Source organism: Engystomops pustulosus, chromosome 7, assembly GCF_040894005.1.
Source record: "Engystomops pustulosus chromosome 7, aEngPut4.maternal, whole genome shotgun sequence".
Taxonomy (NCBI): Eukaryota; Metazoa; Chordata; class Amphibia; order Anura; family Leptodactylidae; genus Engystomops; species Engystomops pustulosus.
Genome location: NC_092417.1, coordinates 37368579 through 37396415, shown reverse-complemented (window position 1 = coordinate 37396415; position 27837 = coordinate 37368579). Strand labels below are relative to the sequence as shown.

The 27837-nt window shown below is 40.1% G+C and overlaps 1 protein-coding gene across 15 annotated transcripts in view; it reads right to left on the bottom strand.

Annotated features, from left to right (window-relative positions):
• Positions 1 to 27837, bottom strand: part of RYR3 (ryanodine receptor 3) — a 434191-nt gene that overhangs the window by 89994 nt on the left and 316360 nt on the right. For 8 of the 15 annotated variants that reach the window (XM_072115452.1, XM_072115453.1, XM_072115459.1 and 5 more), the window contains 9 exons: positions 26923 to 27161; positions 24908 to 24989; positions 14352 to 14482; positions 13946 to 14266; positions 11338 to 11578; positions 11156 to 11243; positions 9746 to 9838; positions 8863 to 8877; positions 917 to 1087 (listed from right to left, as the gene is read on the bottom strand). In XM_072115452.1, the coding sequence (XP_071971553.1) occupies positions 917 to 1087; positions 8863 to 8877; positions 9746 to 9838; positions 11156 to 11243; positions 11338 to 11578; positions 13946 to 14266; positions 14352 to 14482; positions 24908 to 24989; positions 26923 to 27161 (1381 nt within the window). The remainder of the gene's footprint in view (positions 1 to 916; positions 1088 to 8862; positions 8878 to 9745; positions 9839 to 11155; positions 11244 to 11337; positions 11579 to 13945; positions 14267 to 14351; positions 14483 to 24907; positions 24990 to 26922; positions 27162 to 27837) is intronic. The other 7 variants (XM_072115457.1, XM_072115458.1, XM_072115461.1 and 4 more) reach the window with 1 other exon arrangement.

The following is a 27837-nucleotide window of genomic DNA, read 5'->3' as shown; positions in this document are numbered from 1 at the left end:
AATGAAGAACTGAATCTGACACGAGGTATCAGTTTTCTTAAACGGATCCATTGAAGATATCTGTTAAAAAACTGACACCTTACTACTGATGCATCTGTCCAGACATTTATATAAATTACAATCCGCTTAGGAAGAAAAACGGAAACTGTAAAACGGAAGCAAAAACGCAAGTGGTAACTGGCCCTTCTTTAATGAAGTCAAACAAAGGAGTTTTTGAGCGGGAGCTGTCCATGGTAGGGAATAGGTTGTCTAGACGTATTTCACATCATTTTCCTCCCAGACTAAACAAAACTTAATTGATGACAGCATCAGCAGATACGTTATTAAGAGTTCAGGCAGTAACCGAATAAAGTCCTATCATGGCAGAATCTGTAACCATAGCAATCGCTCTCAAGCTGCTTCGTCACATTGATTCCTCTACATTTCCATTCTGCTCATTAAACTAGATCCATAAAATAAAAAAAATAAGTCCCCACTCTAAGATAACAAAGTAATGGAAATAAATGTTTAATTATACAACACAAAGGGACCGATTTATTTGACACAATCGGTTATTATAGCCCGTACCAATGTATAGAAGTCCCAAAACGCGTGGCTGTCAGAATGAAAGGAGAGGATAATGTCTCCATTTAAAATCTACCGTACAGGAACACTAAGCAAGGGGGATTTCATACTCAGAAACTGAATTATCCCTCCATAAAAATAGCAATGCTAATGTGACGCTCGTAGCCGATGCAAAATGATAATGGCCTCTGTGTGCCGTCACCGGCAATTCAAGGGGGAGATCATTTGTATAGAAATGAATGCAGATCTTTTCGCTAACATTTCCCAACTATTATATCATGTTATTAATTCAAGGAATATTCCAACCTCCCTCCCAAACCCCCCCCCCCATCATCAATATGTTTTTACTTACAAGACTGTATCTACACTTTGCCAGCGATATCAGTTCCTGGTCCCCTGGGGTGCACATATTCAGACCGATGGGTAACATCTTCTTCAGGGCAGCTACAATCAGGGAAGTCTGTATGGAGTAAAGGTCTCCTCTGCGTTTGGTTCTCTTCCTCTCCTGATCTTGCCCTCCAGACTAGAACAGTGATACCATCATGGAATGGTTAGGTTCTGCATTACACATACCAAGGGTTGAGACGGACTGTTAACTGCAACTTTTAGCAAAATGCTAAAATGTGATAAGAATCGTTCTTTAAGAAGAGAAATCAGCAATCTCACGTCTGTATCCGTAAAACAACATAACAAAGTCTTCTCAGAGATTTGCCTAGTGGCATTAATAAAAACTGTTGTATGGACAGTAATGTATCCTACAGCAGCCATGTATGTAATCTAACTCCAAATGTGATCTGTTTCCTCTCATGATATGTGTGTTTTACTCCCATAATATACAATGCTGGAGCTTGATGTGTAACTAAACTTATGTCAAAATTGCATAAATGAATAGAGCAGATGTTAATAGTACTTTGTAATATACTTTATTAGAGGGCATCTACCACCAGGGTCAATGATTGTACACCAAGCACACTGACATACTGTTGTGTGCCCATTCTGCCAGAGTCTGCTCTTCTTTTAGTTTCTTATTGCCTGGTTTTAACTTAAAAAGGGATTTTAAAATTATGCAAGTTACCCTGAGAGGCTCCAGGATCCATAGGTTTTAATGGAGCCTGGAGCCCCTCAGACTCATTTGCATAATTTTTAAAATCTTTTATTTTTAAATACAACGGTATTAGAAGTTAAAGAAAAGTGGATCCTACCAGAGAGGGCACACTCCAGTATGTAAGTGTGCTTGGTTTACAATCCTCCACCCTGGTGGTAGATGTCCTTTTAAGTATATTGTACATTTTTTCTGTGCCTTTCTTTCATATTTCTGGAGTTTATGTAAATCAGCTTTCCGTCCTGCATCCACTGACATCTGAGAGATAAAAGAACCTCATAAAGTGTCTAATGACTAATCTCCGTACAGACAGTCCCTAGATAGTCTAGTCTCCTCAGAGAGATGAATCATCAAGGGAAATATCCGCTAGGTATGGAAAGAGTTAATCACTAGCCTCCTTATCTGTCTTAAGTGGACAGACACAGAAAGTTTTCAGATACATTGATATTTTCAGATACACACTACAGGAGGAAGAGCAGAAACAGGGCCCAGAGAAGCTGATTTACTCGATCATGCATATGACAAAGTGTAAAATTGACATCAGTTCTATTAATTTCTGAAAAAGTTAGCTTTAAAGGTTTAGTTACACTTCAAAGATGTTTTTGTACTAATTAGTGGGATACTAATATGATAGTAATAACATATTTCCCACGTATGACGACTACACATCAGCTGATTCTTGGTGATTCTGCCACTGGAATCAACACAAATAACCAAGCGGGAAGTGTAACTCCGTTCAATTCTATGTAGTGGCCGGCCAAGGGAACTGCAGCTCTGCAACCATTCAAATGAATAGGAGGTGAGCTGCAGTAACACATCTCAGCCACTACACAAATTATTAGTTTCCTGTTCTGTTTGCTGTGTTGTTTTGAGTGCCAGAATCATCTGATTGTTGAGGTTTCAAGTTTTAGACCCTTATCAATCTGTTATTGATCTGTCAAATAGATAAGTTATTAGCTCTTTGGGTATTAGTACCACATCATCCCTATATCATCCCTATGGTCTTCAGACCGTTTTTATACATTGTACTAATACACTTCTGTGTTTCAGTAGATTATCAAGTACTTACCAATAGTTGATCTAAAGAGCTACAAATGCCCTGTCACAACCCCCTTCCCCATTGCAATAACTGGAACCTGTTACTGTCATAGTGCTCATCAATCTACACGCAGAAGGTTATAGAGCAGGAGGAGCTGAACAGATTAATATCTTGTTCTGAGGAAACATATGCAGTTTTCCATATATTTTTTTTTGTAATCCATCTACTTTCTGAGTTTAGGAGTCTAGTGGGCGGCTTATATCTGTGTTCACAAAGAGATACCAGAGAGTCAGACTCTCCCACTGGACTCCTAATCAAGGATTCAATAAATAAAATACAATTCACCTTTCTTTTCCTCAGATAGATATATATCAATCCACTTGGCTCCTTCTGGTCCACAACCTTAGGGGGAGATTTATCATAAGTCTCTTAGTGCAGAACTGTTGTAGTCGCCCATGGCCACCAATCAGAGCTCAGCTTTCATTTCCCCACAGCTGTTTATAAAATTAAAGCTGAGCTCTAATTGGTTTCCATGGGCAACTAGAACAGTTTTACCTCGGAAACTTGATGATAAATCTCTCCCTAGTGTAACATAACAGTTGTCTGAGAAGTGAACTATAATGGTCACCACATTTTATTTCTTGAAATGAAACTCCAATCTAAACTTTGGTTGTAAAATGGACCCACATGGTTTACATAACTTACCTTTGCCCATGTTTTAACACTTAGATGCCTTCAAATTATAATTTTCTAAGGTAAATGGCAAACATGACCAGCAGCTGCTGAACTGATGAGATAGCAGTAACCATAAAAACACTGTCACCACCCTCAGCGAGTACAATCACTAGAATATTACACACAAAATAATCGATTATACTTTTACCGATTTTGGCTGAACTTTAATTTTAAAAATCTGTTTTGAGTCTGGGTATAAAAAACGTAGTAAGGGGAGTGAACCAGCATTGATCGCCGGCGGGGTGGTTGGAGCTGGTGTTGTCTACATGACATTTTGCTCCCGTATGTACATTGATTTCTTTCTTGTGTACTTACACTGACCAACACTGGATACGAAGAATCTAATAAAGTTTCTAAAGATTTAGTTAAATTATCAAGCGAAATATTCTACAGGTATGTTAAAAGCTAAGCTTAAGTGTCCTGTCGTAAGCTATCTGCTGTGTACAAACTGGAGAAGGCTTTCAGAGACACTGCTCACTGCTGGAGAAGAAAGGAGAAATAAATTGGATAGAGAGGTGTTTTTTTCTCAATAAAATACTATATATTGCAAAGTTTATTACTTTTACCTGGACTTCTCATTCAAGCTAATAGAACATTGCAGATTTGACATTGTTTGCTGCTGTCTCATAACCGTTCAGCAGGAGTTGTTTGAGGCAGTGGTGGGCTAAGTAGTGAAAGATGAGCATTGGTCCATTTTGTAAACCAATATTGGTACTTTTTTAAAAGACAAAAAAAGTTTCTGCCATAAATTGCCAAGGCAATTTCTGCCATAAATAAAATGCTTCAACAATCAGCACAAGTCACATAAATAAAACAATTAGGCCGGAGCTTAACAATGACTTCCTTTATCTCTTCATCACAATTAGTATAGATGTCACAAGTGAATCCTCTTCTGTGACTGCATCTATTACTCAATGTCTCATTCTGTTAAACCTTTCTTTGTTTTGTGTGTTGTCTACAATGAATCAGTCAGATGGCATGCACAATTTCCATAACTCAATGTAGCAGATTTTTAAAAAGTGTTGCAAAGTAAGACTAGACGGTCTTATGTTGCACCGGATTTATCACTGTGTCTGGTGCTGGATGCTCAAGCTGGTGTTTATGACCTTCTAGTCTAATTTTGCATCTCTTATTAATTGGTTTAGTTTATGACAGAAAACTGTGACAACATTCTGGCACTTTAAAATAATTTTTGGTGTATGCCTCTTTTCCTGCAAAGCTATGTTCCTTTTTGTAATGCCACACCCTTTTGCCATACTAGATGTAAACATGTCTAAAACAGTCTTTAACCTTTGATAAATATGGTGTATGGCATTTAATGGAAATCTGCCACTAAAACTAAAGAGTACTAACTAAACACATCATCTAAAACTGCTATTTTACAACAGTACAACTATCCCTATATTGTTAATCGCCATGCCTGAAAAGTTCCACAGTCCACAGTTGTAAAGTTGACACCCATCTTTGCAAATTACTCCAAGCGAGCCTGATTATTATCTTTCCTCAGAGCTGTGTCCAACTTTTTCATGATGAAAATGCCTGAGGGTGGGGTGAGCAGATTTCTCTTCAACCCATCTCACCCCCTCTCTTCCGTAAGTCACACAGCCAGTGCAGAAATGAGGTCATTGAGCCGTGCTCACTGAGCTGAAGAGAAAGCAGGCCCCTTCTCAATCAGGAAACTGGAGACTAGAAGAACATGGATGGCGAGTCACCTTTACAAATGGACTGTGGAACTTTTCAGGCATAGTGAGGAACAATATAGGCATAGTTGTACTGCTGTATGACAGAAGTTTTAAAAACATGTTTAGTTAGTGTGGGTTAGTTTAACTGACAGGTTCCCTTTAAGACAATTTTATCGGCACACATTATGACAGAATTCTGTTCTTAACAGATTGATGAATTTCCCCAAATCTTTATATACATTCAATCATGGAAAATGTCCATTACCATAGAACAGGTTTGTTCAGGGTACCTCTAACAAGTAAAAATCATTGGCAAGCTCTAGCCTTATTGGAATAAATCTCAAAAGGATTTTCACAGTGAATGATCATGATGAAAAATATAACCGACTTATAAATAGACATGTACATTTTGGCATAGAATATATAGAAAAAACAAAGCCTGCAATGACATAGTCACCACTCTTAATACACAAGGGACAATACAAAATAGAGACTAGACTAAATGGAACCACAGGTTTAACATCAAGTGAAAACATACTGTACTTCAAGTAAAAATGGAATAAGGCACATCAAAGAAATAATCTGAGTCTTAAAGCAGCAGTACCTCTGCAAGGGATAAAAATAATGAATAATATAAAGAAAAGCAAAAAAAAAAAAAATTAAATATCATTTATCTGTTGTTAGTCAATAAGAGTAAGCCTGTCGGTGAGGGGGGTCTTAAATCTTAAGGGTGTAAAGGTGGCCATAGACATTCAATGGCGGGAGCATTTGGTTGATAGCTTTTTTTGTCTGCTCTTCTCATAGTCATGCACATGTTCAAATGTGCATACGCTCCAATGAGTAGAGAGGAGAAAGCAGCTGCCAAACACTGCTGGTGGGGTGGGGGGTCATGCCCTATTGGGACTAAGGAGGTATTTTAAAACTTAAAGGGGTAGTACTAAGTTAAGAAATTATCCCCTATCCACGGGATAGCAGAAAGTAAAGTGATAGTGAGGGTTAGACTGCTGAGACCCCAATTGTTCACGAAAACAGAGATTGCCGTCATTCCAGTGGCGTAACTTGAAGCTGATGGGCCACAGTGCAAAGTCTGTGCCAGGCCCCCAACTATAATGTATGGCTTATAGTAATAGTCTTCTCATAGACTGCACCCCCTCAAGTTACGCCCCTGCCTCATTCTAACTAACTGGTGGTATGGCAGGTCGAGAATATGTCCTGCTGCTTCTTCCAATCTAATAGAAATCTCAGAAATTGCTAAGCACAATGCTGGGATATCTCTGGCACTCACTTGGACAGTAAATGGCGTGGTAAGGGTGCATGCTAGTCTTGCCTCTCCACCCATTATTGAGTCGGGACTCAGCAGTCGGAGCCTCACCAATCACCTTATTATTAGCTATCTGGTAAATAAGAGTTAACTTTCTAACTTGGTACAATTTCTTTAACATGTCCGAGTCTTCTTTTGCTTAACGCACATGAGCGGATGCCTATTACATTTCTAACATGGACAATGATTTGGTCTTGTTAGGATCGGAGGGTGCAGCCGACCTTAGTCTGTTGTGTATGGCCACTTTAAGACTAATGTATTTATATTGAAAAAAATGTAAAGAACAAAATTAAAACCATATAGAGAATAAACCAAGTGTAAATGGCGAAATAAGAGGACAGAGTGACTGGTACTTTAAGACTGCAAGGCAAAGCTCTGAGCTACACAAGCATGTTTTGGCCTTTAAAGACTTTTCTATTGTAAGACTAGTGAGTAGATTTATCCTCTGGGGTTAATAAGCTACATCACTTTATTGTCCTCTATTTACTTTATTATTAGAACTGACACTAAGGTCTCACACATAGGGACATAGTTTGGGGACGTGGTATAATCAGTGTTGTTATAGTTGGCACATATCCTCATGTATTTCTATGGGCACGTACACACAGCTATGGTTTCCATTCCCCGAGCTTTGCTAGTCTTTTCTATTGTCACTGGTGTAGCGCGGACCTAACACTGTGATATCACACAGAGCATGGGTCCATTGTTTGTGGCTCCTGATATGCACATGTTTGAGTGTAAAAGATAAAGTACATCATGTATTCAGATCCGTCATTTCCTACTAAACGGAGCGACTTACAAGTCTAGACATCCATATAGATATCCAATGGATGACCTGGTAAATTTAGGCAAGATTGAAATATATTAGATGCTATTTCTTCTTAGTGGATGATAAATTCGGTGCATAGTTAGACCTTGTTTTATAATCTCTGGTTTTGCTTCCTTTAGACCAATTTTGTACACCAAAATTTGGTGCAATTTAGCGCCTCCTCTTTTTTATGGAGTAAGGCTCCATTTTTCTGTGTGTAAAAACACTTCACAGAAAATGTCTTGTCACCTGCACTGAGGTTATGTGTATTTGTTTAGTAATGTACCCTCTCTCTCTAAAAAATAAATGGGTACACTCCCTACAGAATTCTTAGGTATCAATATGTTTTTGATATAGTGCTTTAAGGATAGCTACCCCATGGTTGTCAGACATTTCTTCTCCCCTGCTGGGTATCACTTGGCTATCAGTCAAGTACAGGGCCTTAGTGCCTAAGGGTAAGGGTAACTTGCTGGGCATCAAAGCTTTGCTTACATTTGCGCCTTCCACAGGTTTCTACGACACTGATCTATGAATAGCACTAGAATACAATAGGGTGACACAGTAACTGTACCCATATAAATGACAAACTACGTAAAACATCAGTGGCGTCACAAGGGTGTTGCTATGAGTGGTTTGAGGTTGAACACATGCAATTACCCTAAAAGCCAATTCTATCATATGTGTATATTTACGTCACTTAGAGGTAATGTAAATGAGACTACCAGCAGTTTTGCATTTGCCCTGGAGAAATCATAGCTTTTTCTGTAATGTTAATAGAGGCAGGACATTGAAAAGTGGTTTTATATTCCAGGATTGTAGCTGGACTTGGTGCACTAGTGTGTAATATAAGAGCTCCTACCCTTTGCTGTAAATCAAAGCTGAAGCAGGATTCTGGTTAGGTGTTACAGCAGAGGAGAGGAGCTGGGGAGAAGTTGGAAATCAGCGATCAAAAAGCACAGCAGCGTGTAAATACTCCCCTAATGCTGCAAGTCCAGCTACAATCCTGGAATATATTTTTTCACAGTTCTACGGCTACTATCACACACAAAGGTTTATTTACACAGCTCTCCAGGTCTGCTACCTATAACACTCTATAGCTTTGCATGGTTAAATCTACTTTAGACTCCTAAAGCTGATTAAGACAAGGTAACATTAAACTGAATAGGTAGATGAAAGCCTTGTCTGTACAACATATATTACTATATACATACAAGTTTACGTTCCTATGCGTGCACCATCTGATGGCAGGAAAGCTTCATATATATTCTATGTCTATTCACATCCTATGTCATATCTAAACCTAAATTACAGACACACCAAGTAATCTGTAAATTCCGGCTTAATTTTGTCAACTGGACGTATAATCTTATATTATACATAATTCCCATGGATTGTCTTAGCTTCACGATTGTACTCTAAAATGAGCTAAAAATGTTAAATATAAATAAAAACCCTTTCCCTAAATATTTGAGCATGATCCTAACCTAGGTCCTCTCCATGACGTGAACCATGACCGCCCTTGGTGACGCCACTGCTAGACTTATGGGAACATACAGTATGGATGGATGGAGCCAGGCTAGCTAATACATAGACAGGTCATGCATGCTGTACCTTTACTTGTATGGGCTGTGTGAAAGAAAAATGTAGGAGACAAGTAAGTAAAACAAATGGAGAAATGAAGCACATATTCCTTAATTATTTGTGAGATGATAAGGCAGTAAACAAAGTAGATTCAAATGAGGATCTAAACAAGACATTGTACCCGTCTCGGTAACGAAACATCCAATTAAGGCTGAACATCATATCTCAGCCCTGTTATCTCTTAGTCAGATGCCAAAGCAAAACGTTCTTGCAGAGAAAATAATTGGATTATTATATCCCATACTTACCAGACTGGGGAGCTTTTAAAGTGAATGTTATAACACAAGTTAAGAATACATCACACCACAACACTGTTATACTGTAAACCCGGGGGTGGGATAACATCTTTCATGTATGTTTTGATGTGTGTGTACAGAAAAATGCAAGTTTTACATAATCAATTTTTTTTTTGCATAGATTAAAAATAAACGTACATTAGTAATATCGCTATATTTTTGTCAGCTAGCCTGCTGTGCATATTGAAATGATCAAAGCTTACACCATGGCGAATATTTCTTCCTTTGACCCTTAGACTGGGTTACTGAACCTACTATCCCAATACATTATTAGTAAGGTTAAGTGTGGTTCTGCCTATAACACAACCCACAATAATAAAATAATACATCTTCTTACATCATGTATAGCATGTCTGTTCTATAAGTTGTAGAGAGGTTGTTAGACATCTCCAGGGACCTCAGCCCAGATCTACTCATGGCTTCTCCCCCCGATATAACTAAGGCACTGCATAGCCGAGTACAGCACAGATTTGTTATTACGCTCAAAAAACCCAGCAGATACCTGACCAAATCCGTTTGCCATTTAAATGTCTGCAGTTTATTGTTAATAGACTTACTTTTGACATCTTACTCTTGTTGTTTCCAGTTAGAAATGCCAGATTGTTGATTTCATTCTGAATCACAAAATTCTGTTCTTCTCTCTTAAAGTTCTAAACCAGAGGAGACAAAAAAAGACAAAATAGTGTCTAAAGAACTCAAACAACTAACGTGCACACAACTATAACAACTAAGGATATTTTTATATTGGTGTGGAAGATTACATTAGGCACCTCTGGTCACACGATAGAAACCTGATGAATGGTAGTAGTCAGCGGAGCTCGATGTATCTGCGTCCTTCATAGTTTAGCTATTAATTATGAACATTTGATTTAATGTATCTGTTGTAAATAAGGGATAATATGCTGATCATTGCAGATCATAACCAATCAAGGAAAGGGGGGTCCTGTATTTCCCAAAACAAATGGAGCAACAAATAAACCATGCAACTTTTCCTACTCCAGTCACTATTTATGGTAGCACCAGACATAGCAGCCTTCCGGGAGTTCCATAGTGAATAGAGCGGCAGAGCATGACCTGCTCCTTCATTGATTACAGGGAACAAGACCCCCTTTTTTCTGTGATCGGTGTAGTCTGAAGACATCCCCTACCCTGAGGATAAGGTATAAGATTGTATCTTAGGGCAACTCCTTTATAGGGAACAGTAGCGTAACTAGAAACTGATGGGCCCCAGTGCAAAGTCTGTGCCAGGCCCCCCGACTATAATGTATGGTGTATAGTAATAGTCTTCTCATATGGGAAAGGAACACCATAAGGGCCCCCTAAACCTCTTGGGCCCGGGTGCGTTCGCAACCTCTGCACCCACTCAAGTTACGCCCCTGATAGGGAATATAACTGAGCTTATATCAGTTTATGTAGTCCTTTTTGGAGTTTTTCGCCCCACCAATGACACTTCTCACAAAGGGGGGTATGGTGAGGGAGAGAAAAGGATGGCTTCTACAGATTTACAATCTCTCATGATAGTTTTCTGGCAGAAAGCAAGCAACTACAACAATTGTACAGAGCCATGTGCTGAATATATGATGAGGCCTGTGCCTCCTAATATATTAGGCACACGCTTCACAGGGGCTAGTGGGTTAATATCAAGATGGGCTGATTTTGTTAGCATTTTTGGTAATTTTGTCTACCTTTCCTGGACAGTAATTTAATTTAGGAAAAACTAACAACTTTGCTTAGTTGTCTTCCAATAGCAAACCCATAAAATATTAAATCCCCCAATTTTGATCTTGAAATTCCTACAATTGAAATTCATAATATAATATTAGAAAACTTCTCATAATGCAATTTTCTCATATAATATTTGAACTTACTCGAAATGCTCAATTCGTTTTAGGACAGAACAAAAGAAAAAGATAATATTAAGCCCCATGTGGAATAAACACATCCACAAAGTGATAGCTATTCCTTACATGTGACTTGCACCAGAGGATGAACACTTCAGCCACCATCCTGAACAGCTCATCCGAATCTGCATCTGGTTTTTTCAGCCAATTGGATCTAGATGGTAAAAAAAATGTCAAAATATAAAAATTTCACATGATGCAAATAATTGACGTGTTAAAACAGTGAGTGTGTAAGAATGTCTTTTCACCTGTTGTTATCTACATATCGGATCAACATTGGGTAAAAGGCATAGAGATCTCTGCATAAAACAGCAAACTCATCCAGAATAAGTAACTCCGCTTCCTGTGTGTCAGCCTTGCTGTCTGCTTTCAACTGCTCCTCCTCTTGGACGATCTTTATTGCTTTCTTCTTCAGTTTCTCCAGGGTGGGGATGAAATGGCTCTTCAGGAGGTCGGGCTGAGCCTTACTGATAATTGGCTGAGCATAAACTGCAAGGAAACATCAAGTACTAGTTTAACAACGTGAAACAAAAGTGAGAGGCTTTAAGCAGCACATCCACATCAATGTCGGCAGAGATGTGTATCTTGTTCTGCAAAGTCAGCAAGATTCACCCTCCACATCTTTAATGTACGTCTGACTTACCGAGAAACAATAACATCTGCCACAAGATGTAAAAAAAATGTACGTTTACCAAAAACTAACTCTATACACTTCTTCTTCTAAAAACGTAGGAGTTACCTCATAACAGGATCTACAACTCCCTGGTAGCAGGCTCACGTATACTACGATTTCTTCACATACAGTATACAAAAATTAGCACTAACTACTCTTCTTTTTATAAAATCCATGCGTCTGACATGCAGATTTTGATGCAAAGTTGCCACATAATTTCTGTGGATTTTGAAGACAATCGGAATCAATATTTCCATGTTATGACTTGATTCACAGTGTTAAATTTTACAGATGTTAAAGGGAACCTGTCATTAGCAATTGGCCTAATAAACCACTACCAAAATATTGTCACACAGTGGGACACCTTCTAGTTTTGTTTTTTTGTGGCCCGGTGTGATGATATCATCCAGAAAACCAACATTGAAGTGAGATGTGAATTGGTTGTATAAAGTCAAGGTGGATGTCTAGGTGGGGAGCTCTGAATTCCTTCTCCTCTGTGATTGACATCATGCATCAGATCGGGTAAGTGATGTTTCTAGATGCAGGAACATCATTTACAGTGAAGAGGGTGGAAGAGAGAGCTTGACCTCAGTGCTAAGCCTCCTTGCCTTTATACAACCAATTTATATTTCACTTAAAAGTACATATCCCGGATGAAGCCACCACACTGGACCATGAAAGAAACATGATCTGGAATGGGTGTCAGCTGCATGACAACATACTGGTAGTGGTTTTTTTAGGTTCATTTCTGCTGACTGGTTCCCTTTAAGCCACCATGAGGTCCTTTGCTCACAAATTATTTTTCACTTGTGAGTGCTGTCCTGGTCTATATCAGACAGTTCTCCAACAGAACATAGACTAGTTGATAGGATATTGTGCTGTGCACATATTAACTAGTCTGCTGCTCAGAACAAAATGCTTATGCGTGGAACGCACCCATCAAAGGCATTGAACCATTGAAAAACTGTTGGTTCTTGGAAGCCATCTTAGTGTGGTCAGTTTTCACAGACATGTTTCAAGGTAGTAGCTCACAGCTGTGAAAAACTGACACAACTCGGATGGCACTGGGACTCCAAAAACTGATAGCATTAGTATAGGACTTGGACAGTAATAAGACTTAAAGGATGAAGGATTGTAAACCAAGCACACTGACATACCGGTGTTTTGACCTTGGTCAGGAATCATGGCTAAAGGGAAAGACCTATTTAGCCTTTAGAAAGTACCTTTTATTTAGACTAAACATAACAGGGACAGCTGGTAACAGGGTGTTGCATAGAGATGTTTAGAAATATAACAGAAAAATTATAATAAAAAAACAGAAAAATTCAGTCAGCAACTTTTACTGGTTTTACACTGATTTTGCCAGAGATTCTGCTCCTATGTGGTCACTTGACTGCTTATGAATTAGGATAATCTCCTCCTCAGCACAGTGGAGAATAAAAATAGGTGCAGGAAGTCTACATATCCCCACAGAGTCTAAGCCTCCTGGGAGCTCTAGGTCATGTGACCCCCCCCCCCCCCCCCCCGGTCAGGAGGACTCAGGACTTCCTGTGACGTCCCATGTCCTGCTGGCGTCCAGAAGATGGAGGAGGCCATGCATGTATGTAATCCTCCATTATAAAAACTCCAATATCAGTGGTTAAGGGTGCAAATGCAAACTTTAACAGGGTAAGTATTATATGGGTAGCCCTTTCAGAGCCTTGGTAAAGTTTGCTCTAAAGTGGCGAACCCCTTTAACAGAAAATCCTGACACTGGTGTGAACAGGGCTTGACAGTGTACAGTACTTCATTATTTCAATTTGTAAACTGCAATATGTTTAAACTTGTCATCCTTGGATAAAAATGTAAAAAGAGTGATAACAAAATAAGACAAAATGATCTGGTCTCCGAGCCAAGTGAACACGTCATAATCTTATAATCCTGCGCTCAAGTATAATGCAGGCAGCCAGTGTGGTGTATATAGATCAATAACGGGACACTGAGACCTGGCAGAAGAGAATAAACTTATGTCTAATGCTTTTTAGGCAGCAGGGCTCAATGTGGTTGGATAAATGTCAAGTGGATTTGCACATAATTCCTCGAATACTTTGTGAGAAAGATCTTCAAACTAAGTGTCTGGCCTGTGATATAAGATGTAGACTGCTGAGGGACTAGATTGTAGAGATGATCACATGTAGGATTACCTGCGATTCTCTTCATCCAGGACGCTTCATCTATTCCCAGATTATTGTTAATTATTTTCAAGATGTTTCCCAAGATGACACTTAGATGTTCGGAAGTCACTTGAGTACAGCAGGGCCTGGCGTTTTCTGGTACATTTTCTGTACCTCTCTCCCACCAGTATGAAAGATAGTTACATAACATTGGCAGCACAACTTCGATAACATGTGGCATCTCCGTATATCTGGCGCCAGACTCAGCCAGATCATTAATTTCTTTCATCAAACCTTCCAAATGAGGCATTTCCGGGCACATCTCTTCCACCGTGTCTGGCATACCTAGAACTGCAATCCAGAAATAACAATAAATATCAAACTCCCAGACAATGCTGTTATCTGCAATATATATATATAATTTTTTTTTACTTACTGGCTCTTTCTCTGGGTGATTTAGTGTTAAATACTGAGAGAGGGTTGTTGTGGTTTAGCGATGGCTCAAGAAAAGCTACAGGAATGGCCCCAGCCAGTGCCGCCAGACATTCACCCAAGGCTGGTCTTTGCCTATAAAAGTAATTAGACAAAATCAGTATAAACATCTCCTTCAAATCAACCTCAACCGATTATGTTACTTGTATCACAGCTAGTGATGAGCGGACCTGTAGAGCTGTCCGGGTCAGGATTCAGGTACAGAATTGGGATCCCAAACAGTAACACCAGCACCGATTTTTGGTTTCACTGTTAAAATGCTGCTGGCAAAGTCAACACTGGCATCTAAATCACCTGAGGTCACACACGCCTCGATTTTAAGGAGGGTAGTCATTTACATTGAGAGAGTGACGATCTTCCCTAAAACGGTGGTGCCCTGTGTCACTGGCAGGTGAGTGTTGGCGCACATGGCCACAGGTGACTTGCCATTGCCAGTGACTTTGCTTCACAGAAAGGAAAAAGGGAGGGGGATTTTTAGGAGAAAGAAAAAGTGAGTGTAATAAAAATTAACTATTATTTATTTATTAAAATCTTGAGTCCGTTCTCATTTTTTATGTATAGTAGTGCTAAAGTAACAAGCGTGGCATAAATTTCGTTGCCAAGCTGTTGCCCCAGCCACATATATTGTAGAATAGCTCCTAGGGAAGCAAATATATACATTCTACTAGGTGGTGCACACCGTGAGTGCTTTACTATTTGAACACACTATGTGTATTCAGTGACTTTGCTTGCAGCATTTAAAGAGTTAAGGCCAGTGATCGATGGTGGTGTTAACGGTGCATGTAGGTGGGGGAGGGGGGGGGGGCTTGAGCAGATCTGCTCAACACTAGTTACGGCCTTTGAGAATTTGGACACAAGTGCAGCCTCTTACCGGATATCATTTGCACAACAGATTCATGTATGAAAGGAAATTCATTTGGAATTTAGAAGTATTCACATGTGTTCTAAATATTTATGTAGACATCCTTAGACTGAATTTCACTAGGTGTTACCAAGTTGGTTGAGTCCCACCCCAATATCACTGATTGGATTTTGTAAGTGTTCAGGGACAGCCCCCAACTAGTAGAACCCAGTTGTCAATTTATTTATATAGGAATAATAGACAGAACAATAGACGTTAGAAGAAACAAATATTGCTGAATATTTTTTTTGGGGGGAATACAAGTATTCACTAGAGCAAAATGTACCCAAGTAGCAAAATTCACAAAAATGTGAGGAGAGAAGACGGGGCTTTTAATAGAAAATTGGCGAATGTGGTACAATAATAAATGGATAAAAAGAGAAAAATCAGGTCAATGGCTAATAGATACAAAATATTACTAGTACATTACTAGTTATTCCCTATTGTGAACCTGTCTGTTTTGTCTGTGATTGAGGTGATGTTTGTAAATGAGGCTATTTCTGCAATGAAAACCCCGACAGAACTTGTCAGTGTCTATTACAAGACTTCATTGCCAGAGTAAAAACAGCAAGATTTGTAGACTTGGTTGAACCAAGGATATTGATAGGGCAAATGACATATAAAGTTATATGATGTGGGAATATCTAGTTATACCCTCAATACATTTGATATGATTACTGAAACCAATGTGTCCCCCTGCACCTCATCAATTGTAACCTTTTGCCAAATATTAGTGAAAGGAAACCATTCAGGAGATCTGTGCTGCCTAAAGCGCTGGCGAATCCTAGTTACAAACAGTTCTGTTTTACTAAGAAGTGCTACATTGTTTCGAAACAAACATAATACAGGAAGCGGAAAAAGTTGAGTAGCTTGACAGCTTTCTCCCTACATAGAAATAGGGAGAAATCTGTCAACCAAGAAGGAGGCAAGGTTGACATATGGACTGTTTATAAGTACAACATAACTTAATGTTTTTTTTTTACATTAAAACATTAAAGGGGTGTTCCCAGTTCAGCAAATGAATGTTATTCTTTGTATTATAAAAAGTTATACAATTTTCCAATATACTTTCTGTATCAACTCCTCACAGATTTCTAGATCTCTGCTTGCTGTCCTGCTATAGGAAGCTTCTATGTTTACTACAAGTGGATAGAAATCTGACTCTGATCACACAGATGCACGGCTCGTTATATCACACGGCTCTGATTACTCTGTGATACTAACGAGCTGTGCACCTGTGTGACCATGGTCAGATTTCTATCCACTTGTAGTAAATATAGAAGCTGTCTATAGAGGGATAGCAAGCAGAGATCTAGAAATCTGTGAGGAATTGATAAAGAAAGTATATTCGAAAAGTGTATATTTTTTTATAATACAAACAATAACATTAATTTGCTAAATGGGAACACTCCTTTAACACACCGTGTGCCATTTGTCATTTATTTGCCACTATTTGGAAGCTTATATTACTATTACAACATATACTGTTGTGTAATTATTATTTTTATAACCTCAGGATTATAGGGAGGATTCCTTGGCCGTGTGCCTTGGGGCCACTGCCAATTTACTCTTAAGGGGGGCCCCCACCAGCAGCAATGTCTGAATGCGGCGGTGCACAAGCTGTGCATTGCTCAGATAGATGGCTTACTGATGTGTACGCATCATGTAGTGACGCTGAGGATGGTGCACGTCGCCACCTGAGTGAAGAGACCTCCCGGATTCACCCAATGGCCACTCTGCCAATTAGTCATACCTCAACTCAGCCCCGTTAGGAGGCTATCAAAGGGAGGGTCTATCAAAGGGGTGGTTACTTGGCTGCAGCCAATACCTGGCACTGGACCAGAATCTGTTCCTTGTAGAAGCGTCGGTCTATGTGCCCATAGACAGTAAAAGGGCACAGTGTCGATTGATAAATGTAAAAGGGGCACCCTGTCTTATACATACATGTTATATGTGTACCCTGCCTGGGCTACAATTTGTGAGGGCCTCCACCAGATTTTGTATCCAGGGGCCCCCACCAACCTTGATCGGACCCTGATCTCATCCCTGTTTTTATCCAGTATTATGTTGCAAATACATAACCTTAACTTTTACCACCACAAAACAAAACTTCTTTCCAAAAAGAGGAGATAATTGTCTGCAATGACATTAGCAGCAGGGTGTCAGTATAATGTTACAGGCAGAAGTGACAGTGTGCCAGAGTCACAGCTTTCTTTTATTAAAATGTCATTATCATTGTCAAAAACCTGACAAATGTCATTAGATTAAATATGGATCACATTTGCAGGTCCTGGACATTATTTAATTATAATTGTTTGCTTAATGCTAAAATCTCCCCCGTGGAACTTTAGCAAAAGGATCAGGATAACTATCACTGTAACTTGCATCGATATTACGTGTACTGAAAAATAAACACATGGGATTGAGTCATGTTGAAAAGCGAATAAGATTGTACATAGTGCCCTATCTACAGGCAGTACATTATAGAGCAGGAGGAAGTGAGCAGATTGTACTTAGTGTCCTATCTACAGGCAGTACATTATAGAGCAGGAGGAAGTGAGCAGATTGTAGAGTCTTCTATGTGTAGGATGTTATAGAGCAGTCCTATCTGCAGACAGCTTGGTATAGTGCAGGCATCAGCTAAGCATACTGCATTTACTATGGGGTTTTCCCCTCTTTTGTGGCGCTCACACCGCCTCTTCTCCTTTCCGACCAATTTATTAGTGATCGGCAATAGAGATGAGCGAGTATAATTGTCTGAGCTTGATGCTCGTTTAATTATTAGAATACTCGAAACGGCTTGTTGCTCGGACGAGTATGTCGCCGGCTTGAGATCGAGCATTTAGTTAACGAAACACAGTGAAGAACAGTGAAGAATATAATTAAACCAGTGAACACAGGATCATTTAAGTGAAGAACACATTGAAAGAACACAGTGAAGAACACATTGCAGAAGTTCCGTACATCTGCTAACTTATCGGAAGACAGGCGTGCAGAACTATGTTCTTCACAATAGTATGTGTGAAGAACATTATGTGTGAAGAACACATTGCAGATGTATGGAAACATCTGCAATGTGTTCTTCACACATAAAGCCCCATTATCTGCTAAGCACCACAAAATTACCTCATTACCAGCTGCTACTGGGAATACAAATTAGCGGGATAACAACACTTTTTATAAATGCCCCCCTCTGTGCATAGTGTCCTATCTGCAGGCAACATGTTATTGAGCAGGAGGATCTGAACAGATTGTACATAGGGTCCTATCTGCAGGCAGCATGTTATAGAGCAGGAGGATCTGAACAGATTGTACATAGGGTCCTATCTGCAGGCAGCATGTTATAGAGCAGGAGGGGCTGAACAGATTGTATATAGGGTCCTATCTGCAGGCAGCATGTTATAGAGCAGGAGGGGCTGAACAGATTGTACATAGGGTCCTATCTACAGGCAGCTTGTTATAGAGCAGGAGTAGCTGAGAATATTGTACATACTGTCCTATCTGCAGGCAACATGTTATAGAGCAGGAGGAGCTGAGAAGATTGTACATAGTGTCCTATCTGCAATCAGCATGTTATAGAGCAGGGAAAGCTGAGAAGATTGTACATAGTGTCCTATCTGCAGACAGCATGTTATAGAGCAGGAGGAGCTGAGAAGCAGATTGGACATTGTGTCCTATCTGCTAGCAGCATGTTATAGAGCAGGAGGAGATGAGCAGATTGCACATAGTGTCCTATCTGCAGGCAGCATGTTATAGAGGAGGAGGAGCTGAGCTCGCTGCAATAGAAATACGGAAGGTGCACATGAGCATATTACACTATTGCCTGGTAAAATGACAAACTCCATTATAGAGCTTGTAGGTGTCCATGTGCAATGGATCCAGAACTGCCGATGTTTTCACAATGAAAAGTAGCCAAAGTCATATAAATCCTATATCCTAGAAATCTAAGCGCAGTTTAACCAGGGGTCGGAATAAATCACTGTTTATACGCTCTAATTAAATTAAAGGACATCTACTACCAGGATGAAAGACTTTATGCAAATGAGACTGATGGGCTCCAGGCACCATTAACACCTATGGAGCCTGGAGCCCCTCAGGCTCATTTGCATGCAGTCCTTCATCCTTGTGGTAGATGCCCTTAAACAGCTGCCATGCAAGTAAAAGCAACGAAACCTGTGGATGTGATAATGCCCTGCCCTTGTTGTAACGCTTATCTGCATCCACAACTGACACCTTAATTGATTAAACACTGGATAACGGTACTTATGGTTAACTTATTCCATCAGCAGGTCTGAAGTAAAATCTTTGATTTTGTCCATGTGGCTTGAATGATCCAGAGATAGAAAACCCAATTAATCAGCCCGCGGTATTTATTTATGTCCTGTTCCCGCTGGCTTCCTTCCCTGTTGTCTGAATTAAGCTGCTGGAATGTAGCATTGATTGGCTATCTCACAGCTTGCTGTCTGTTCTTTTTGACAGGCAATTTAGTTGCTACATGTCGGCCTCAATAAAAGGAGTAAAAAAAAAAAACATTCAGGCGACTGACATTTCTACAGACAAGCAATTTATCCAGATGGAATTTTCCTGGCCGCGGCGCGCTCCGTGTATAAGTGGGAGAATCTGTAATATTACAGCCTTTGTAACCGTCATGTAAAAACACAGACAATGGAGTTAAAGGGTTCAGGGTAAGTAAATGGTATCCTTGGATATTTAGGAGTAAGACAACTACTATGTCCACTTGTCAGCTGGGAATGGAGACTGCTAGGATCATTGCTGGATGCAGCCTCTTTCTAGCCATATTAAAGGGAACCTGTCAGGGAAATTTTGGACACTAAAGAACTTGTGATTTAGTGTCCTTAAATCACCCTTTGCCGCCATAAAAAACAATGGGGTACATTTACTTAGCCATCCGCTGGAGTTCACCAAAAGTGCATTGTCCGAGGAGAATGCATTGTGCCGCAATTCACTAAGATCACGCACCCGATATCCTGCATGTGTCGCTTCCCCGCTCAGGTCCGACAGAGTTCACCTTCTTCTTCCTGGTGCATGTAAGTGCTTGGGTTTGTGACACAATTTGAAATCTCGCGCTCAGTCCGAATCAGTTGGATCGTCCAAAGGCCCTCCAAATTGCGTTGCATGTAAGCCAGCGCTACTGCAGCACAATCTGATCGCGCGCGTCACAGTCCCAGCGCAGACACTTGATAAATACCTGTCCAAGCCGTGCAATCCCCGAAAAAGGCGAACAGTCCGACAAAAGTGCGATCTGCGACCCTTAGTAAATAAGTCCCAATGTTTATATTTAAGCCACATCGGACTCATTTCTGATGCTCTCAATGTCTGTGCAATGTTTCAGTGAAGCCGCCGTAGTACACGTTGACTTCATTACACATGCGCCAAAAGTTCGACACAGGCAAAGTGAAGCCAGGTTGCACTAGGCCACCTTTACTGAATGACTGCACAGCCACCAAGAGCTCCGGACATAGGTAAGTAGAAGGATTTTTTTTTTAAATTACATAAAAGTTGGGCTTTTACTAAATCTACTTGGTGTTCATGCTGAGTGGTCCCAGTTGGGACTGACCATCCCACTGGTCCCAGCAACTCAGGTATTAATTCTACTGGGCCACACTCATCATCATCTCAAGCTGCATTGCCGTTTTATTGCTATCCCATCCAATTATATGCCACTGCTGTACTTGAAACTAAAACTAAGTGGCGGAAATCATTAGTATTCCTTGTGTATGCATGTTTACTATCATGTACTCTGTAAGGGTTAAACTACTTTGAATTGACATTAAGTCTGCAAAACTTGTTACATTTGCAGAATTGCATGTTTGTCATTGGCTGGTTTTCCCAGAACTATATCCACAGACCAAGGCTATAAATGTAAGTCCTGTCTGTAGTTCTGGGTCTTTTGTCTTTCTATGCTATCCTCAAAGGAGACAGGAACAAGTTAGTCTGGTTAGTTGCTCTTAACTTTTAAAATGTGCTCTCAAGTCTTTCTTACTACCAGTCAGGAGACAGGTTGGAGGTCCAGCTTAGTGTCCAGAGGATTATTCCTGACACCCAGGAGCCTGCAACAAATTCAGCTGTCCATGCAGCAGAGTTCATCCAGCTCCTTTACAAAAATGATACAGATCCCAGTTACACAGAGACCCCCGGTGAACAAAAAGACTGCAGCATTTTCTGCATAATCCAAAACTATTCAATAGAAATCCTGGATTGGGGGTTAATCTCTTATGATCTGCTCCATCTTTCACTAGGGGTTGGCTAAGAGGTGGGGCCTAGCATAGAGGGTCTGGCTTAATATTTTTCTCCAACTGCAGACTTGGCACATAATCCCGGCTACTGCTCCAGCCAGTTGTTTGGCACACTGTGAATGGATAATGATGAGGTAGGGGCATAGCTGAGCAATGACTTCCCTTTTCTACCCAAGACATATATATTCCTCTACTGTAATTGCTATGAGGCTTAACAGGACCAAAGGAAAGGAGGAAGTCATATTTAATGAGCATTTTCAATGTTTGTTGTTTCATCAAAGACTTACATAGACAAAAGTAGACGCAACGGGGCATTGAATTCCAATCGTACATACAGTTCACAAACTTACCTGGTACATACACTATATACAGTGACTAGGTAAGTGTGTAGACACTAGAAACAGCCTGACAATTGCAAGTAACCACCTCATTTTACACCAAAAGTCAATATGATAGGTAAGGGCACAACCTATAGTCATTTACTTATTAGACTATCTTAGCTATAAGAAAAAAAACCCCACATACATCAGATATTCCCTCGAGTGCACAGACATGTGGGCGGCTTTTGTATCCTAGGAAATTGTTTAAAGATCAATTTAAGGAGTCATTTCATCTGGAAAGCAATTCTGAGCAAATTCAATCTCTTTTCTCACAACAACAATAGACATGACAGAATAATAAAATAAATGCACCATCAGGTTAAATTTCACAGTGTAAATATTTTCCATGTCTTCTCCCGGGTGTATAGACAGAATGTGTTACTGAAAGATTGCGCTCTCTCATGTGACGCTTTCCTAATAAGCTGCACCCCCGCAAGGCATCAGAGGTTAATTGCGAGTCTGCAGAATCTCCCCTAGTAACGACACATCATTGTCATATTCTCTATATTATCTCCCGTCCAGTTGTGAATCGGAGACATCATCAAATCCTCAATGTACTTAAACGTGAATAAATATTGTATATACACAGTTCACATATTTAGTCCCTCATTATGGTCCTCACAGATGCAGCAATAGCTTCCTTATCAGATCAGCTTCCATAATTGTCATTATCATGCAGGTCTAAAACCTAAATCCGTATATCCAAGTAAACTGCTATGGCTAGAAAAGAGCATAGGCGTTCAATAAAACAGATATACGGATGAAACATGATTATAGCAAATAATATCCTTATACAAAGGTAATGCTGACTTATTATGCCACCAAACTATACAAAAAAAAGTGTGACATATTATGCATAATTATGGACACTATTCGCAGTGCTTTAAGATTTTGCAACTAATTTAGCCATGGAAATGTATCTATAGTAATCATATATGCATACGGCAATAAGGAATATATAAAGCCCAAGCATACATATACAGGCAGTCCCTGACTTAAAGGACATCTACAACCAGGATGAAGGGTTGTAAACCAAGCACACTGACATACTGGTGTGTAACCCCTCTGGTAGGATCTGCCCTTCTTTATGCTTCCTATGCCCTAGTTTTTTTTTAAAAAAATGCAAAATTATGCAAATGAGTCTGAGGGGCTCCAGGACATTAACTCCTATGGTGCCCTGAGCCCCTTAGGCTCCTTTTCATAATTTTAAAAGCCTTTAAAAAAAAAAAAAAACAGGGCATAAGAAACTAAAAGAGGAGCAGATCCTGCCTGAGGGGCCACACACCAGTATGTCAGTGTACTTGGTTTACAATCCTGGTGGTATATGTTCTTTAAGGACAACCGACTTACAGACAACCCCTAGTTACAGACGGACCTCTCTGCCCACTGTGACCTCTCTTTAGTCCCTGGCTGCAATGATTAGCTGTAAGGTGTCTGTAAAGAAGCTTTATTGATAATCATTGTTCCCATGACAACACACAATTTGGAAAATCCAATTGTCACAGGGACAAAAAAAACAAATTGCCTGGAGCTACAATTCTAAAATATACCAATTCCGACTTTTTGCTTAAGAACAAACCTAAAGAGCCTATCTTGTACGTAACCTGGCAACTCCCTGTACTGCCACAAAATTGGCTTAAAATAATGGGGCAGATTTACTTACCCGGTCCGTTCGCGATCCAGCGGCGCGTTCTCTGTGGTGGATTCGGTGTCGGCCGGGATTCACTAAGGCAGTTCCTCCGCCGTCCACCAGGTGGCGATGCTGCGCCGAAGTTCCACGGAATGCATTGATCTTCACCAAGCCGGACCGAGTGAAGGTAAGTGCGAGTCCCACGACACTTTTTTTTTTTTAAATGCGGCGGCGTTTTTCCGAATCCTTCGGGTTTTTGTTCGGCCACGCCCCCCGATTTCCGTCGCGTGCATGCCAGCGCCGATGCGCCACAATCCGATCACGTGCAACAAAATCCCGGGGCCAATTCAGGGAAAATCGGTGCAAATCGGAAATATTCGGGTAACAAGTCGGGAAAACGTGAATCGGGCCCTTAGTAAATGACCCACAATGTATGTATACTATGCCTCAGCCTCCCAAAACACTAGCTAAAATAAATAACACTAAAATAACACAGCCCCCCTAAAATAAAAATTGACATAATGGGGCACATTTACTTACCCGGAGTAGTTCCCGAAAGTGCACTGTCCGACGACAATGCACTGTGCCGCGATTCACTAAGATAGTGCGTCGGATATCCAGGTCCGAAAGAGTTTACCATCCCTTTCCGGGTACATGTAAGTGCTTGTCTTGTGACACAATTTTTAATTTAAATCCTGTGGTTTGTCAAATCCGACGGATCATCTGACGGCCCACCCACGATTTGTGTCGCATGAAAGCCGGCGCCAAAATCCAATCACACGGCACAATTGTCTACTAAATACCTGATCCCCGAAAAGTCGGAAAACCCTTGGTAAATAAGCCCCAATGTTTTATACACACACGCACACTCGCGTATTCGCGTTGATTAAGTTCAAGGCGAAACTGTTCCGTTATATTGTACATCTATATGTAGCCACCCAGTGGTTGTGATGTCTGTGGCGGTCTGTAAAATGTTTTGTGCGGTGCTCGCCTAATGGTCCCAATAACAAACAATCCCATAGTATTGAATGGAGACGAAGGATACATCCTCGACTTGATGCTCCCCCCATTAGTGAGAACAGGAACCCCATTCTCTGGCTTGCTGGGGGTTTATTCTCGACTACTAAGATTTCCATAGATCCACTTCTTATAACTGCAATGTCTAAACAACTTAAAAAAGTATTTTCTGGCAGATAAACCAATTTTAATTAGATCTATGTATTCATTTAAAAATAGATTCGAAATCTTTGTGTCTGAATGCAACCACCGTGCAAGATAATATGTAGTTTAGTGCTTATAAACATGACAAACAAAAACAGAGATATATAGAACCTTTCAACGTAGATGTTCTTTCCGGTCCCAAGAGAATACAAACTGCAGAGGATCCGATAACAGGAGACTTGAACATCATCCACTGGAAAAGAAGACCAATGTTTAAATATATTAGCTAATATCAGATGGTTGCAATTAGATATATGCGGCTTATTGAAAAGGTGACCTGTACAATTCCCTCATGTATCAATTAGAGAGAATTCACAGACACAATGGCCAATGGTAATTGAAGAATTTCTGGCATTTGAAAGTGATTCCCGAACTCATAAAATTGGAGAAAATTACACCATAGATATATAGATACTATTTTTGCCTCTATTATTATGTTCCCGAGGTCTATGTGGCACCTTTGTTTTGATGCTGCAAGGACTTGCATTTGCTGGGCTTTCCAAATAAGTCTTCACTCCCTTTCCATCTTACAAGCACTATTAAGCATGCCCACTAAAAGCTACTCTGTATAATGTGTAATGCAGTTCTATAACTACAGTATCTTTACAAATCTGCTATGGAGGGAACTCACTGCTCTCAATTGCATGAACTGTTGTCCAACATGTGACACACAGTTCAGCCGAGCCCGTTTTGGAGTGATGATCCTCCCCAAAATGGGCAGGTAATATGCCAGCGCACGTGGCTGCAGGTAATTTAAATCCTGCTGGATAAAGGTTCAAAGCTGCAATCATTGCCAGCACCAGTTGTGGCCATTAACGGTGAGAGGGGGGAAGGAGAGTTTGAGCTTCTAATGGAGTTCAGTGTCAGGTCTGGGGGACTCGACCTACAAAGTTTGGTACAAAACTCTAACTCGAGCAGTTCAGATCTGCTCAACACTAGTTCAAACATGATTGTGTGAATACTGTTCTAACATGTAATCCGGTGAACTCTGCTCAAACATGTGACTGGGTGAACACCTGTCTGACATGTGATTGGTCCGTACCTGTTTTTAAGTGTGTGGCTTGTGTAAGAAACAGCTGATGAAGCGTGGCAACACCTGAAATGCATTGCTTGTTATAGGGGAATGCTGTGCACCTTTTTTAAATATGAAAAATAAAATCCTGATTTTTTATGATGTGCTGGATCATGGAAACTCTTTTTTTATGGAATAAGTTTCTGCAAATATCCATCTATTGTATATGACCAGCTCTAGAGTTGTGCATGGACATGTACCCTGATGAAGAAAGTGGAAAGCCCAGAAAACCTATTTTGTCTTTTTTATGAAAGCTTGAGGTTCAGTCACAATATTCAGAATAAATCCCTAAAAAGGCAAGGCCCTTAGTAAATATGCCCCATTGTGTATATTCTTGTCTATGCATTATTTTTTTGCTGTGTAATATTTTATTGATTTATATTAAAAGTTAAGTTGCTTAATGCTCTTTAGTGGCTTTATGAGATGTTTCTATCATTATGTGACTTGCATTTTGAATTTTCAGTTTTACCATCATTGCATGAATGAATAGTGCAGATGAAAATAGATCACTTTGTAATAAAAAAGTACTTTATTTAAAAAATCTGTTCCTGCTCCCTTCTTTTTCCTCTGCCATTCTTGCTTATTTTTTGTAAATCAGCTTTCTGTTCTATATCCAGCTGAGAGATAAAGGAACCTGATAATGTTACATATAAGAGTCCCTGGATATGTTCATCAAATATTCTCTAGGTATGGAAATAGTTAATCATTAGCCTCCTTTTCTGTCTGAAGTGGATGGACCTCAGAAGGCTTTCAGTGCAGGAGAGAGAAGCAGAAAAAAGACACAGAAAATCTACTTTTCCCAAGGAAGTATTTTACAAAGTTTATTGTTGTGACTTCCGCTAATTTTAATAGAATAGAAAATATTCTGAAGATGTGGAAAAAGCTAGACCCCTTCAGATCTGTAGACTGACTGCACATGTGCAGCTATATTGAAACCTATTATCAAGACTGATTTGTACCCAAGACTATGTCTATTGTTAAAAACTCATGTTCAATAACGCCATTTTCCATGTTTTCTGGATGAGAATAAACCCCACTATAAATAAAAACTTACACAGTAAATCAACTCCAAACTGGTGACGGGCGACGTGTTCAAATATGGAAGTCAGGATTGGAAGAAGAGCCACTGTGGTGTAGTTAATATTCTGGGAGACACCCTTCATCTGAGTTCTGGAATGGGTGAATTTTCCAAGCTTCAAATTTTCCAAAGTCTTTTCTAAATCTTCAGCTGCATTTTCAAAGAAAGCTCTAACTCCAGCTTTTACTAGCTCCGAACCAGATTTCATCACTGTGCTGAATGGGAACAAAAAGGCGAGCAACATTTATAACATGAAGCTGATAAATAGGATACAGATCACAGAGCATTCCATTAATGGCCATGAAGATATGGGACTTGAACTCGTAGTTTAGTTTATAAACAGTGCCACTCCTGTCCATTGGTAATGTCTCGTATTGCAGTTCAGTGAATGTTTCCAAGCTGCAATATAATACACAGCGCACTGACAAGGGTAACTGCTTGTGCACAGGACTTTTTAATGACTACGTGATATTGGCTATTTCAATGGTTAGCACACTTCCCAATGTATTTCTATGGGCTCATAGCTGGTTTCTACGGCTGATTGTGTGGCCCGACTGATTAGCCCATCAAATTTAGGGCAGGTCCTATTCCTGCCGGTGTTTGTGGCTTGGCAGTCTTTTCGACTGTCATCGGCATGAGCAGACCTCATAGGCGAATAACACGTGGGCCCTTTGTTGGTGGCCCGAGAGCAGCGCACAATCATGAGAATGTGACCTAAAAGTTACCCCCATAAATTTTACTACATTGACAAAATGAGACTGTAACAAGAAGGTCAATAACTGTAGCTATTGGTTGGGTCAGAAGCTATTAGAGGGTGCGTAAGACTAATTGAGACAATATTTGTTAACTAAATGGTCGAGGCGGATATCCATCTATAACAGCGTGTTGAGC